The following is a 14,207-nucleotide window of genomic DNA, read 5'->3' as shown; positions in this document are numbered from 1 at the left end:
GGCCGGCATGCTGCAGATCACAAATGCGATAGACGGAGACAGCCACCCCTCACCTCCCCTACAGAGCGTTGCAATGTCTCATTCTACATCACGACGTCGTGATGCGGGAGATGGTTCGGAAATTCAGCCTCACTCGTTTGTGTTGCCGTTTCTGTGGGTGTTTGACGACACTCAATTGTCACTCAACAAGTACCATTAGAACCCCTTGCCCTGAGCCGCAACCCTCCACCAGTCAACCAGTCGGAGAGCCGGGGCAGGGTCAACTTTCTTCTGCTGGTCCCAAGATCTCTGTTGCCCTGCAGGCCATGTTTCGTCTAGGTGGACGCTACGTAACAATAAACCGCGGTACCCGCCCTCTTTTCTGGGAGTGATATTTGTATCACCCAGGCTGCATATGGAGGTAATCCGTCTGGGGAGGAAGGGGGGTTAATGAATACTCGTTAGGAACCTTGTCCCTGCCTGGAGCATGCAGTGGTGCCTTCCTGTGCAGAGAATACGGGTAGTAGATAGATTGTGTTAGGTGGATATCTCGCTCCTCCCTCACGGAGACCGACGACGACGACGACGACGAGCGAGCGAGCGAGCGAAGGGCCTCCACGCTGGGCGTCGTGTCTTGCGTTGCCTTGTTTGCACTTGCAGATTGCCAGGAATGACGAGATTCACCTGCCCAACTAGGCCGACAATGCGAAATCAATCCCAGCTAGGCCAGCTCCAACAAACAACATTTCATCGCCCTGCGCTATCGGCGTGAACATCACGGGCCAGGACCGTTCTTGGCAACGGGGGCCAACGTCGGCGCCCCGGAACAGTCCCGTGGCTGCTGCAAGCTTTGGGCGCAGGTGAACCTCCATTCCTAGACAGCATCGAGAATTGCTGCGACGGCGGCGGCAAGAGCCGGAGCGCTGGAAGGACCGAAGCAGGGAATGGACGAAGGACGATGATGGCAGTGGTGGCAGTCGTGGCAGTGAGAGCTTGGGATGAGATGCGATCGGAGTGGCATCCAAGCCAGTCCAGCCCACCACAGCACAGCACAGCACAGCCCAGGGGATGGCACTGCATCGCATCGTGAGATGGAGAAGCACAAGAAAGGCAAAGATGGCGAGGCACAAAGACCATGTGCGGATCGCGGGGAGGCTTGCACACCTTCCTCTCTGCTGGGACGCTGACCCGGGCACCTGGGTCCGCGGCGACGGGTCCCGCTGCGTACAGAGTTTTGCCTACCCGGGCGGCGTCGGCTAGCCCCCTCACCGGTTCCGTACGGCGTACCAACTAGTCCATCTCTCGAACCTACCTAAGGTACCTTACCTCAGGGTAGGTGCTGAGGTAAGGCGAGATACGTACCTCATGTCCATCACTAAGGTACCTACCTCACCGGCGTAGGTGTTCAAGGTACCTACCTAAGGTAGGCCACTACAGCAGGTGACCTAAGGGAAGTGGTGGTGGCACGGCTAGAGCGTTGAACCACAACCTGGGGACTGTACTACCGGCCACTAAACCTCACCAACAACAAAATGGAACAGTGTAAAGGGATTCATCGGCGACTGCACACTGCCAAAAACGGCTGAATGAACGACGGGACCTTCCATTCCCCCTTCCCGCAAGATCCTTGTGCCGCTCGAGGCAGTGTCTCGACGTTTCCTTGTCTTCTTTACTTCCCTTTTACGTGCGTATCGACGGCGTCGTCGTCCACTCCCACTCCGGCGACCGACACATCGGCGGCCCAAGACATGCCAGCACGGTAGATGATGGCTAGCCAATCTCCTGCCCCTCATGCAACCGCATGCGGGCCAGTGTCCCTATCACCGTCGCCGTCGCCGTTGCTACCTGTCCTGTCCGCTGCACACACGTCCACGGTCCGCAAAACAGAAAATACCGTTGCCGATAGCCAATCGCTCGTGCTTGTGACGCATGCGGATCTCCAGGCCTGCCACGAATTGCAAACGTCGACCCTCGCTCGTGGGACTGATCTGGACCGCCTCTAGCTTCAGCTACCTACCAGCCTACTTGCCTACCCACGGTACGAATAGGTTGCCGGTGCCTGGTCAAGCCCAAAACAGCCCCGGGCTGATTCAAACCAAGTGACTGGGACCACCACTGACATGGGTCAAAGCCCACCGCCGACCAGCCATCATTCGCCCGTTGTCCTTCGCTGTTTGTACCCAGTCCGTAGCTTCATGTCCCCCACGGGTACGGACTCGGAATTCCTCGCAGGCCTGTACCACGACCAACTACCACCCTCATCATGCGCCTTGATGAAGATAGACAAGTTTTACGACGGCACTTCAACTGCACGAGTGGGTGCCAGTGCTTCTCCACCAACGTGAGCATACCCGACATCGGTCTTGGAACTGGAAGAAACAAGTGCAGAGAGTAGCATCAGCAGACACAGGGTTGGGGGTGGGGTTTAACAATAACCACAAGAACGATATCAACAACAACCGGCAACAATGATGGCAGCAGCAAAAACAACAATCGCTGCAGCCACAGCAAGCACGATGGGAGATGAGGTGACAGATTCCATCGCAGATGGCAGCCTGCGTAGAAAGGGGGGGATTTGAACCCCAGGCAATGAGGGTCACTTGCTAAGCGGGACGCATCACGGGTGTCATACACCGCCGTGCAGTGTTTGTGTCCGTAGGCAAGGTCGGCCACCCCCTCCCCGGCCATGTGCCACGGCCTTCCCGGTTAGGTACATCACCGTGATTTTGACTTGTTTGTCCAACCCAAGGTATTCTGGGCTAACTTACCTTGACCTAGACAGGTGAATTGATTTGAGTCCTGGCCGTGCCTTACGTCCGTCGAGACACGAGCCGTTCGTTGGAAGAGCATGGATGCGACGGCTTTCGCCCGTAACTATGGAGTGCCCTTGTTCCCTTACACTCCCTAGTGATTGTCACACTTTGCTGGAGGATGACTCCCCCTGCTTCCGTGTTGGCGCTAATACTGCGGGATGTACGAATATTGTTGCAGTCAGTAGTTTTGGTATGGGCTCGACGCCATCGCCGCCTGCCCGAATTCGCATTTCCATTCCTCTGGGACCCGGAACGGTGGACGGACCCAAGGATCCAACCCCCGGGCCTTGTGTTGTCATTTGGTCTATTTTCAACGGCTGACGGACAGCGGCCATGTCTGTAAAGCATTAGGGCGTCGCTAGTCTATTCGTGACCTCAGTCTTGCCATATTCTCAGCATCACCTCCGTGAGCAATAATACCATAACACTCTATCTATTGCACGGGGGCCATAGCACATCGCTTGGAGGATACCGCCAATACCAGGAAGGCAATGCTTTTCTCCATCGTAGTTATTTGACGCTGATGTGGTTTTCTCCTCCACCACTTCGTCCCTGCTCACCAGTAAGTGCGTCATGTCGGGCGGCATCCTTCACGTGGAATATGGAACGAAAGCTCCACTTGGCCAGTTTCACGGCAGGCATGACAACGGCAGGCGAAATATCGAGCAGACAGGACTGCATGGCCTGGCAAAACTGCCGACTGGTCAATAGTGACGAGACGTGACGAGACGAGGAGAGAGAAGAAGGAGGGGAGGGGGGGTTAAGTTGACTTTGCTTGCTGTCTTTGTGTTCGTATGTCTACTAGACGCCACGGGCCCAAACGAGACATATGTCCGCCGCCATCACCGGTGTCGTGGTCTTCAGCCGGAGCCAGCGAGATTTCTTTTGACACTTGGTTCTCGCGTTCTCGCGGCACTTCTCCGTGCACATTAGCTGCGCCCGAGGGTCTGGTACACCGGCGACTAGATCCTGTAGCCGGTGGCAGCCACAGGCGACGCTAGCAGCAAGCCGTCCCAAGCCGAGTCCAAAACCGTTGATATGGCAAGCAGGGCGGACGTTGGATTCCAGCAATCGAGGGAGCACTGAGCTCTGGCTTGTGCTCGATGTGCGTGATTGTCGATGATCCATATAGATATACCTTCAAGCTTCTGTCCACACTTCTTTCCCCTCGTCAGTGTGCACAGTGCGGCTTGTTTTAGTGCGTTCAGGCAGGCGACGCGGTCCGGGGGCCAGCAACCACGTTCCCGGGATTGCGGCATGGGCGTCATTGTTTGCCGACGTCAGCAGTAGAAGCCAGGCTCGGCTGGGAAGCTTAGAATCAAGACGAAGCTGAGTAGTGTCCATTGATGTTCCTTATCCAACATGATTAGACTCCTTACTTCTTCTTCAACCCTATGCATGGCTGCGGATACGTCGCATTGGTTCTCTGCAGAGATATGTGAAAGTTGGGGTGGCAGCTTACAATTGGAACTCCCTGTCCGAGGCGGAGGTGTCTCAAGGCCAGGTAGCCTTCCCCCTGTTCGTCGGTCGGTCGGCCTAGGCCGCAAATGGACATGGTAAGCGAGTGCTCCATTCTTTTTTCTAGTGACCACCATCCCCCCCGTCCTTCTTCCCCCTCCATCACCCATGAACAACAATTCCCACAATTTGTTCAGCTGGAACTAGCACCTCCCGTCCCGCCAATGATCTCCGTCCAGGGCACCCGTTCCCAACCTTGTCATCAACCCGACCCATCGGTTCCATGAAACATTCACCTGCAGGTGCATTTTGCCCCCCTCCCTCCAACCGTCGTCCGTCCCTCTCGGTCCCAATGCTGGCTCGGAGGGAGGGGTGTCATCCATGGATGATGCCGCGAACCCCGTGTGTTTGGAATCTTCTGCCTTCTTCCGGTTACCGTGACTTGCAGTTCTACAGAACCCCGGTTACGAAATAGCCATCCCATCCGCCTGCGTTCCTTGTTCTCAATCTTCCTATGACCTTGTCCATGCCGATACTCGTGATATTTCTCCGGCCCCTGAGCCCCGTTCGCATCGTGATTTGCGCCCACACCGCCGCCCAATGTTTGCCTCTCTGCATCCACGATCTGCTGGGGCTGCTTTCGGCACCAAGACTCTCCGTGACCAATTGCCTCCTGCGATATCCCACATCATGTATGTGTGTCCAAGATGGGTAGGAGTATCGATAGATGAAACTCCATCGAGTGTCCCTCGACCTGCTCGTGCGGCTGGCTGGATCCAAGGATGTTTCCCTGGACCAAGGCAGTATGGGCCACCAGGTCGGGACACGCCAGAAAACAAAATGAATGACTCTGATACCACGACATCAAGGGGTCATTTCTTGTGGACGGCTAGCCGGCCAGCCAGCCACAACGCATACCCATGGAACCCAGAGGTCTCAGCCCGTCCGTACGGCTGGATGTGGATGCGGCTGTCAACGGTCGCCGACATGGAAGGACGTTGTACATCTGACTAGCCTCTCGAGATGTACACGTCGCTAACTACCGGCTCGTTAGCAGCCGTTTGGCCTCGTCTCTAACCTTCACTCTCGTGCAGTTTTGATCATAGCATACTGTTCACATGGCCGCATTACGCTGAAGTCGCCATCAGTCGGCAGGGTGTCCGTCCGAGTGATGTGACTGATTTGCCCTTCTTTTTCCTTCTCCCGTTCAATTAATCACATTGCATTTTACATATCATAGTTGATAGTCAGAGATATATAGCCGGCGCGGCATGAGAAAGCCATTTGACATTTGACAGGTCAAAGTCTTTGAAGTTATTACATCTATGGACACAACACTCTTGATGCGCCAAAATGGACCGTTTCGCCCGCCGACTGGCCAGCCATCTATGCGTATGACGGTTCGCTATTGGAAGTGCGGCGGTGTTTGGCTAGATCACCTGTCCCGAAATATAACACACGCGAAGCCGCTTGTCCAGGGTGGTTTCGCACAGCGTCGTGCTCTAGCTCATCAGCCGTGTATACCTTGAGAACTGTTCGTACGGAGACATTATGGGCACTAAGCACCGAATCAGCCACAGATTCGGGCCAACGGACGCTGCCAGATGTTCTTTAGAAGCTAGGGAATAAGCCCGTCTGATTCGCCATATCGTGGCATCGCCAGCTCCTGAAACAATGGCTTGCCGAGCGACAACGGGACCAACCCACACGCATGAAATCGTCCTTGACGCCCTCCCTCGCCTCAATGTGAAAAATCATGAATCCATGCCGTGGCCCATGCGAATGTTCAAATCAGTGCCACAGGTAGATGTCCACCTTCCCTAACCTGTTAGCCATGTGCCCTACCGAGGTATACGCAAAAAATTCCATGACATCGTCGTAATCCGCGATACACTTACAGCGTTTCGATACCGTCGGAAATGCTCTTGTTCTAAGGTCAAGTTCTTCATTCAGACTCCCTAGAAAGACACATTGTGATGTTTAGTTCAATGTTTCCCCATTGAAGATGATATCCAAGTGTTCCAATGATCCCTTTCCCGTACACTAAGATGCCGCGTCCGTTTAGAAGAAGGAATCCTTAACCGTCCCACGTTTGTGGCTGCTCCTGAACCGTACTATACAGCTGTGATTCAATAGCGGCGCGCCGCAGCCTTGGGGTAGAGTTACAACTCACGCACTCAACGTGGCTGCCCCCGTATTGCACTAGACTAACCTCGTCTTCCATTCCGCCAAGCCGGCCTGTATCGCACTCGACAGCGTGGGTCGACTAATGAGTACGTGTGTGTGGCGTTCAAATATATTCGCAGCGGCCGTTGTGGGGGAACGTGTGTGACTGATGAAAGTGGTATGCATAAAAGCTTGCCAAAACTTGCCATTGGCTGACATACGATGGATGCTTCGATTGGCGTGGCATAACCCATAACCTGACATGCGACGACAAAGAGTGGTTAACCGGCTGAGACGCAACGTGAAATTATCAGAAGCAACTCGGCGCTTGTTCGTTAGTAACCCACAGCCCCCGACGCTGAATGTCTTGGTAAACCTAGGCATAGCTTAAGCCAAGCATTTGATCAACAAAGCATCATAGACGGTTGACCTCGAGAAAAGAGCAACGAAGCCATTCAACGGACATGGATCGCAAGAACCTCACATCTCACAACAGCGAGGAAAGAGGCCCCGGGTATTACTATATACACAATGGCTCGCACGCGGCGCGCCTCCTGATAACGCCTTGGACCGTTGGTCCTAATGGGGAGCTACCCATCGGCCCAGTCAAATAACCCAAAAAAAAAAAAAAAAAAAAAAAAAAAAAAAAAAAAAAAAAAAAAAAAAGGAGAAGAAGAACAAAAACCTAACAGAACCTGTCCAAAGCTCTGGTGCTCTGGACAGTTGCCTATGCCTATGATAATAACCCAACTCCGTCGCGGCTGTCGTTTGGATGAGCAGTGATCAAAACTCTAAGCGAGGTGTGAACATTACTCACAACCGCATGCATGACATACATATTGGTTCCGAAGTCTAATTTGAGCCAGACATAAGCAAGCCCGCTTTTCTGGCCAAGCAAATGACAAAACCATGGGCGCAAAAGGAAACAGAGAAACAACGAGCTGGATCTACCGGTTGGCAAGCCCTGGCCATCAGGTGCTGTTCACGAGCCCTTCGTAATAGCAGCGACCGGTGTGCCCGAGCAGTTTACCGCATTTCCCCAACGATGCCGCCTTCTACAGGTAAATATCACCGGCTTCACCAGCAACCCAGCGTCGCCACGCTTCATCATAAGCGCGCTCCAGGTCGGCTACCCATCGCCTGGTGTTGAAAAGGGCGCAAGTCCACTTGCTGTCCCACAGCAGCTTGCGTAATGTTGCTAGTCGACCACTTCCCTCGCCATAACCTCCAGGGACAACCTGATACGAGAGGCCGTTGGCTAGTTTGATTGCGAACGCCTCGTATTCTTCCTCACTGCTGGCAATGAGGTCGTTCGCTGCCTCCAGTCCCGAAGGGCTTCTCGGCAAAGCACCCTTCAGAATAGAGGCAGCCATCCGAGAACACATCTTATAGGGATACCGAGGGAGGGTCAGGAGTGGAGAGCTGGACCATAAAACGTCCGCTGCCGTCGTGTGAGCATTACATTCCGGCGTGTCGAGAAACAAATCACAAACACGGGCCCGCGAAATATGTTGATTCTTGGGCGCCACGTCTGTAAAGATGATGCGGCTGGCGACCTCATCGCCGGCCCAAGCTTTTGCTGTTCTCCGTAGGTTGGTTTCGCCTAGTTCAGGAAACCGAAGCAACCAAAGAATCGCTTTGGGCACCTGGGAAAGGATCCGCAGCCACGTCCGAAAGGTAGTAGGATCAATCTTGAAGAAGCTGTCAGCCATGTCTCTCATCGGTCTGCTGAGTTTCCATTTAAGCTTACCTTGTACAGCTGGTTGAAATTCCCTAAAATGATTGCATCGTCGGGCAAATTTGGGAACAACTCTTTGCGCATCTTCCATCTCCGACGTTGTTCATCCTCCCATGAGACCTTGTGCTCGTCTGGATCACTCGACTGCGCATGGTCGCAGCAAAAGAAAGTATCTCTGCAGAAGATAATATTCTCTGAGTAAACCCAGTCACCCACTTCTTCTTCTGTGTTGTCTCTGAACACGTCGTGGATGGTCAAGTTTCCACGCCAGGGGCGTAACGTGTCTGGGGGAATTGCAGTGGTGTCTGCGAGGAGATAATCGCACCACTCAGCGCCCAGTGTCCCAGCGAAGCCCATGAAAGACATCTGAATTGGGGCTGGTCTTGCAGCAAATATCTCATTCCGAGCGCCCCTCGTGTATCCATTGAGATTCACAAGGATGTGAATCTCATCTCGGACTATTTGCTCCACGAGCCTGTCTGAAGACCAGTTGCTGGCGTCCCTGAAGACTGGCGCTTCTCGTTCGATCTGTGAACGATGCACTGATTTGTCACTTGCCGTGGTAGCATAGCAAAACGCCTTTACCCGGTTCCTGTCATGGAAGCCGAAGACAGACTGCATCCTAAACATGATACATCAGTCAACCGTTGCGTTTCATACCCCACTGATGTTGAGAAACTTACAAGTGCGCCAGAGGATGGTTGTTGAAGTCCGACGACACGTAACCAACATTAAGATGTGGCGAAGGAGGTCGAGGTGGCGGGTACACGGTGTTTGGCAGCCATGGTGATCGTAGTGTTGAGCATGAGATCCTGAAGGCATTGCGCTGGGATATCATGCGAATGTCTTTCGCTGTCAAGGGGCACGTGAAGGTATGGAAAGGTAGGACAGTAGGAGCCGAGGGCACGGTCAAGTTGGCTGGCAAGCGCGGTCGCTCATACTTGGAACCGTTGACTACGCCTCGAACGTATTTGTCACAGTACCATTGTCGCATGGAAGCCCGCGTGGCCCGCTCCACTAGCCTCAACACCCGAGATCCTTCCCATGGGCTTTTTGTCCATGTTCGAAGTTTTCCCGCCAAATCAGGTGAGGTATCCTTCAAGTCGGGGTCGATCGATTGAAGCTGTACAGCGAGAGGAAGTATATCGCTTTCGCATAGCACCCCTGAACCCCACGTCGATGCGTCCTCGAGTTGACGGGCCACAATGTCGATAACCTTCTTGGTAAGACCAGTAAATCGACCTTGTAGGCGTGCGTCTACCAACATGCCGTCATCGTCGACGTGCCAACGGTCGAATTCGCCTCCTTGTACGAGCGCGCCCCCTCGACCTCTCCAGTCACAAACTGAATTGAGGGCGGTGGAGAGCCCGCACACAGCTTCAGCAAACTCGGGATTGGAATTAACAGCTCGTTTGTAGTATGTAATAGCGTCGTTGACGCGTCCGCGGTCCTTCACGGCGTTCGCGAGGTTCGTCAAGGCGATATCGAAGTTGCCATCACACTGAACAGCTTGCTCGTACATCTGAATAGCCAGATCAAGCTGGCCAATGTCCTTCAGAAGGCTTCCGAGATTCGTATGCAGATGGACATGCTTCGGATCCAGTAGCAGGCCGTAGTTGTAGTAAGCGAGAGCGAGGGCTAGTCCACTGCCAGGGGGGATGCCGGGAATGTTGGGTTGCGTCGATAGAGTTCCAGGTGACATGGCTGCGGCAGGCTGCTGAACGCTCGCAAGAAGGATTCCGACGTTGTTGGCCGTCGAGGGGCTCTCTTGGAGAGACAAGGATAGATAGTAGAGCGCTAGAATGTCACCGACACCAGTAGGTTTCCGCATTAGTCCATTAGACGAAGTGCCGGATGACATGGCATCCTGAAAGATCTTGGCGAGGGAGAGGAGCGAGTTGCTTGTGGTTTGGATGGCTGCCCTTTTTGGACCACCTTCTGGCACAAATCGAAGCCCGGGAAGTTCGCCGTTTCCAGAGAATACCAATTTTGCAGTACATCTCGCCTTTTCAGGAGGTAGCAGCAACGGTCGTACAGGGGTCGCCGTTCCACACCCATTCCGTAGCCCACTACCAGGAGAAAGTACCTGCTGGATTTTTCGCACAAGTGTCTGAATTGAGCATGTGCGCCTTCCCGTGCCGATAAGGACTGCTTCTTCGAAGGCTTTGGATGCCCCCGGAATGTCCTTCATGCTGTACAACATTGTCCCCTTGGCGTGGACAAGGGCGAGAATACGACCGTTCTCACTCCCTGGAATCGCGTATCCGCTTGAGCCAAAGCCGGGCTGCGGGAGATTCTCATCTAAGACAGCTGCAAGTGACTTAGCGCCAGCGGACCCGACAGACTCGGACTGGCTTGTTGGAAGCTGCAGAGCCTTCTGAACGAAATTGATGACTTCGACGGCGTCAAGGCTCTTCTTCTTGTAGAGAAGGCCGACCAAATGTTCAACTGCCTCCAAATACTCCGGTCTGGCTTTGATAGCTTTCAGCCAGTATTCCTCAGCCTCCTCCTGTCGATTCAGACAATAGAGTGTGGCCGCCAAGTTTGAGATCGCTTCCACGTGGCTACGATAAAGAAGTCAGCAAAACGCCGTTCACGCATTTGTAGTCGGCCGTAATGATTTTGCAGGGAGTTGACTTACTCGGCGTCCAGGGAAATGATCCGATTAAACCATTCCATGGCCTCTTCAAAGTGTTCCAGGCCATAGTGAAGACATCCTCCGAGCAAGACGCCGTCAATCCATTTCCATCCGCTTTGCTCGCACAAGTGAGTGAGTATTTCTAACGAACTTTTCGCGTTCGCAAGTGGCGAGTTTCGCCCGAATTGGCCGGGGAAAAGCTGACCAGATGGATTTGTGACGGGAAAGATGTTCTCTCTCAAATCCGGCTGGTTGCCATCCCAAATATTAGGACGTGAAGCGAGTTGTGTCTCGCTCCCAGATGGCCCGAAGAACAAACCACTCGAGTTCGCTTTTATTTGTGGTTTGTGCGATGCGAGCATGTCTCTCTGGTAAAAAGAGATCGGGGCTGATGTAGCTGCTGGTTGCTTCGGGGGTTTGGGGTACACAACCATCCTCGACATTGTGCTCAGTGCTGATCCGGGACGCAGTTGCTGCGTCTTGCGACCATGGTGAAGATATGTGAGCAAATCGACATAGCTCCGATGAGCTTGAGCGAGCGCCTTTTCCCTGAAGCCACAGGGGGATGCTTCGGCCTCACTTGCCAGACCAATGCCGTCGCCAACGTTGGATTCTAATGCCAAAGCTTCCAGGTTGAACTGTGCGGGCTGAAGAAAGCCTTGGCCGTACGCGTTGCGCACATAAGCATGCGGCGAGGTGAAGTGGGCGGACGGACGCAGAAATGGGTTCGAGAGCTGACATAACCGGTAGTCATACGTGGATGGAGATGGCGTGTGGAAGGAAGGCGGGCCAACGTAGCTGGGTTGCTGAGGCGGAGGAAACCAAGGGTTCGCCGACTGGAGAAGCCCCGGGACAAAACTTGGAGTGGCATGGTCCGTAGGGAGGGCTGCAGGAAAGAAAGGGTTGGCATTGTACGCGGTCGACCGAGGACGCGATAGCGCAGCAGACCCAAGAATTTGGGACGTGTCGGGGGAATTAAACCTATACTGCAACGTGCCTGGGGTATGAGAACTCGCAGAACAGACGCCTGGCAAAGGCTGAGCCGACATGTCCAACCCGAGGGCCCATGATTGGTATGCGTTCACGCTCTCGGCAGCTGCGTCATGGATCACGGGCACGGAAACGCGAGGTTGTGTGCCCGGAATCAGTCTGGAGCGGAGGTTTGGATCCGTAACGGTGACTGGGCGAAGGTGATTTGCGGCGTAGGCAGTAGGCGCGGCTGGGAGTATCATCTGCTTCAGGGGCGGAGGCCCCGAGGCTAGATGTACAGCAGAGCCATCGTAACCTGCATCGATTGTGCCGTTCGGTGTCTTGCGTCGCAGATGATGTTCTGATCGATCGGGGAAATGTGACACTTCGGCCACATTTGCAACCCCACGTTGCCGATGAAGCTGCTGTTGATGTGAGGTGCGAATGGGGAAAGATCTCGGGATCTTGCCATCGGGAAACGGGACGTTTGGAGATTGGGCAGGCGGGCCACTCAGAGGGTTATCAAAGGTATACGCTTGCTGATGAGGAAAAGGTAGTTGATTCTGTTGTACGTGCAGGTGATCCTGTTGCTGCTGGAACGTCGGAAGAGGGTCGAAATTTGGTGGTGGCTGCACCATGTGGTGCATCTGGACTAGAGGCAACATGAGAGAGACGATAGATCAGGGGAGAATGCGGCCCAGGAACAGGCACAGGGGCTATGCGATGCTAGTAGTAGGATAATAAGAGGTTGAGGCAAGGCGAAGAGGAAGCTGGGAGCCGCGATTCGGGAACCTATTGTCATTGCCCGCTGGTTAAAGCATGGCTGACGGGCCCGTTGACGGGCATGGCATCTGGGCTGCCTTGGCTGAATGAAGATGCCAACCAGACACCAGTGCCGTCAGCGACTCTGACCTGGGCCGAAGGAGAGGCCGTCGAGTCGGATTCGAAGCGCAGCGAAATTGGCTGCGGTAACGACTTGAACAAGCTTCGCTGTTTGTGGGATATCGTGATGGCACCAGAAATACCAGATCGATGCGGTCGATGTTCTAGATGGTTGAACTGGGCGCGGATGGAGGGTGGATTTGGAGGTCGGATCCGCAGAAACGAGGGACGGGCAGCGACGGCGGCGCCAGCGGTTGCGGTAGCGGCGGCGGCGGCGGCAGATGGTGGCGGAATGTCAAAATGACAAGCGGATGGTTGGGTGTAAAAGCAAAGTGAGGTGGAATAAAAAAGTGAACGTGAAGTAGTTAGGCAGGGGACAGAGGCGCAAGGGCACTAGCGTCAAGTTCCGGCGTGGTGGTGGTGTTGGTGTGTGTGGTTTTGCGTCTATTGTTGTTGTTGTCGGGTTGTGCTACTGCTTGCTCTGCCTCTCTCTTAGGTGTTATGGAGGCCCGACGCAACCAAGAAAGTCGCACTGGAGGAAGCAGCTGAGCCCAGGCCAAAGCAGGTGGGATTTATTTGAGTAGTCACTCCTCCAGACCATCCATCCACGCCATCGAGGTGTTGTTCGTTTCTGATGGTACTCGATTTGCCCAAGGCCTTGGCCAAGCAGCCAACCCAGTCAAGGACCGAGATACCCTGTCACCTACGGGCTTATCTACCTACTACTTGCAGCATATCCTGCCACTAATTGCACCATAATCTCACTGTGGATGAGAGGGAGGGGTGCTGGGGATTTCGCAGTGAAAGCTATGAAGACGTAGTACCTTAGATATATAGCATGCCACAGGTCTTCAGGGAGACGAACACATCCATGTGACGTACATTTGTTCAAGGTCGCTTTCTTGTTTTTGAACGCAAAGCGGTTTTCCAACTGGGTGGCCACGAGGAATGTTCGAGCATCTCAGAGTTCAGGGGACCGCAAAAAGTGTGCCGTGCCGCAGCCTTCGGGGTAGCCACTGGTGCGCGGCTTTAGTGAAGGCTCCCTGGTAAGCGCCTGCGTGGGCTCGATGAGACTCAGATGCTTGCTCCTTTACTTTCAGCAACCGAACAGCATGGCCTGAGCAGACAAAATGGCTCCCACGAGCACGAGATCGCGTACATTAGTTCGACAAAGAAATTCCTCTGGACACATAACTCAGCATGCTCTGCGCGCAGCTCAAGACATGCCAACGTGCGTGCGAAGTCGAAGAATAGGGGCAATGCGCAGCACATTTTCTTTTTAAACGCCGACCGTTGGGGTGACGAACCTGGACCCATGCATTAGTGCCAAACACCAAACACCATTCCTTCCCGCCGCCTGCGTTGCCTTGTCTCGCAGCCTGACAACCTGTCCTGGTCCTAGCCGTCCGGACAGTCTGTGTGTCGCGTTGCTTCCATGGTCTACAGCCATTCTAGACGTCTGACGGACGGTACAAACACAGGCGAGACCGAGCGCATTGCGCCGCTCATGCGACCGTCCCGTGACGTACTGCTTACGTTACACCTAATATACATAGCCCTGGCC

General features: G+C 54.1%; 2 protein-coding genes across 2 annotated transcripts; one reads left to right on the top strand and one right to left on the bottom strand.

Moving 5' to 3' along the window:
* Positions 1–1,166: 1,166 nt before the first annotated feature.
* GCG54_00013075 (uncharacterized protein) lies at positions 1,167–1,295 on the top strand (the record flags this gene model as incomplete). Its single annotated transcript, XM_045412937.1, has 1 exon — positions 1,167–1,295. A coding segment is annotated over one exon (129 nt), but the record flags the coding sequence as incomplete, so codon positions are not given.
* A 6,176-nt stretch (positions 1,296–7,471) lies between these two features.
* Positions 7,472–12,408, bottom strand: GCG54_00013074 (putative UDP-N-acetylglucosamine--peptide N-acetylglucosaminyltransferase SEC; the record flags this gene model as incomplete). The annotated part of the gene is made up of 6 exons (XM_045412936.1): positions 7,472–8,107; positions 8,167–8,298; positions 8,371–8,776; positions 8,838–10,159; positions 10,241–10,718; positions 10,796–12,408. 6 exons carry the CDS (start codon positions 12,406–12,408, stop codon positions 7,472–7,474), a joined length of 4,587 nt encoding a protein of 1,528 aa, XP_045258265.1.
* Positions 12,409–14,207: the final 1,799 nt, after the last annotated feature.

This window comes from Colletotrichum gloeosporioides (genome assembly GCF_011800055.1).
Source record: "Colletotrichum gloeosporioides strain Lc1 chromosome Unknown consensus_87, whole genome shotgun sequence".
NCBI lineage: Eukaryota > Fungi > Ascomycota > Sordariomycetes > Glomerellales > Glomerellaceae > Colletotrichum > Colletotrichum gloeosporioides.
The sequence above is the reverse complement of the archived record's forward strand: the minus strand, read 5'-3'. Positions and strand labels throughout refer to the sequence as shown.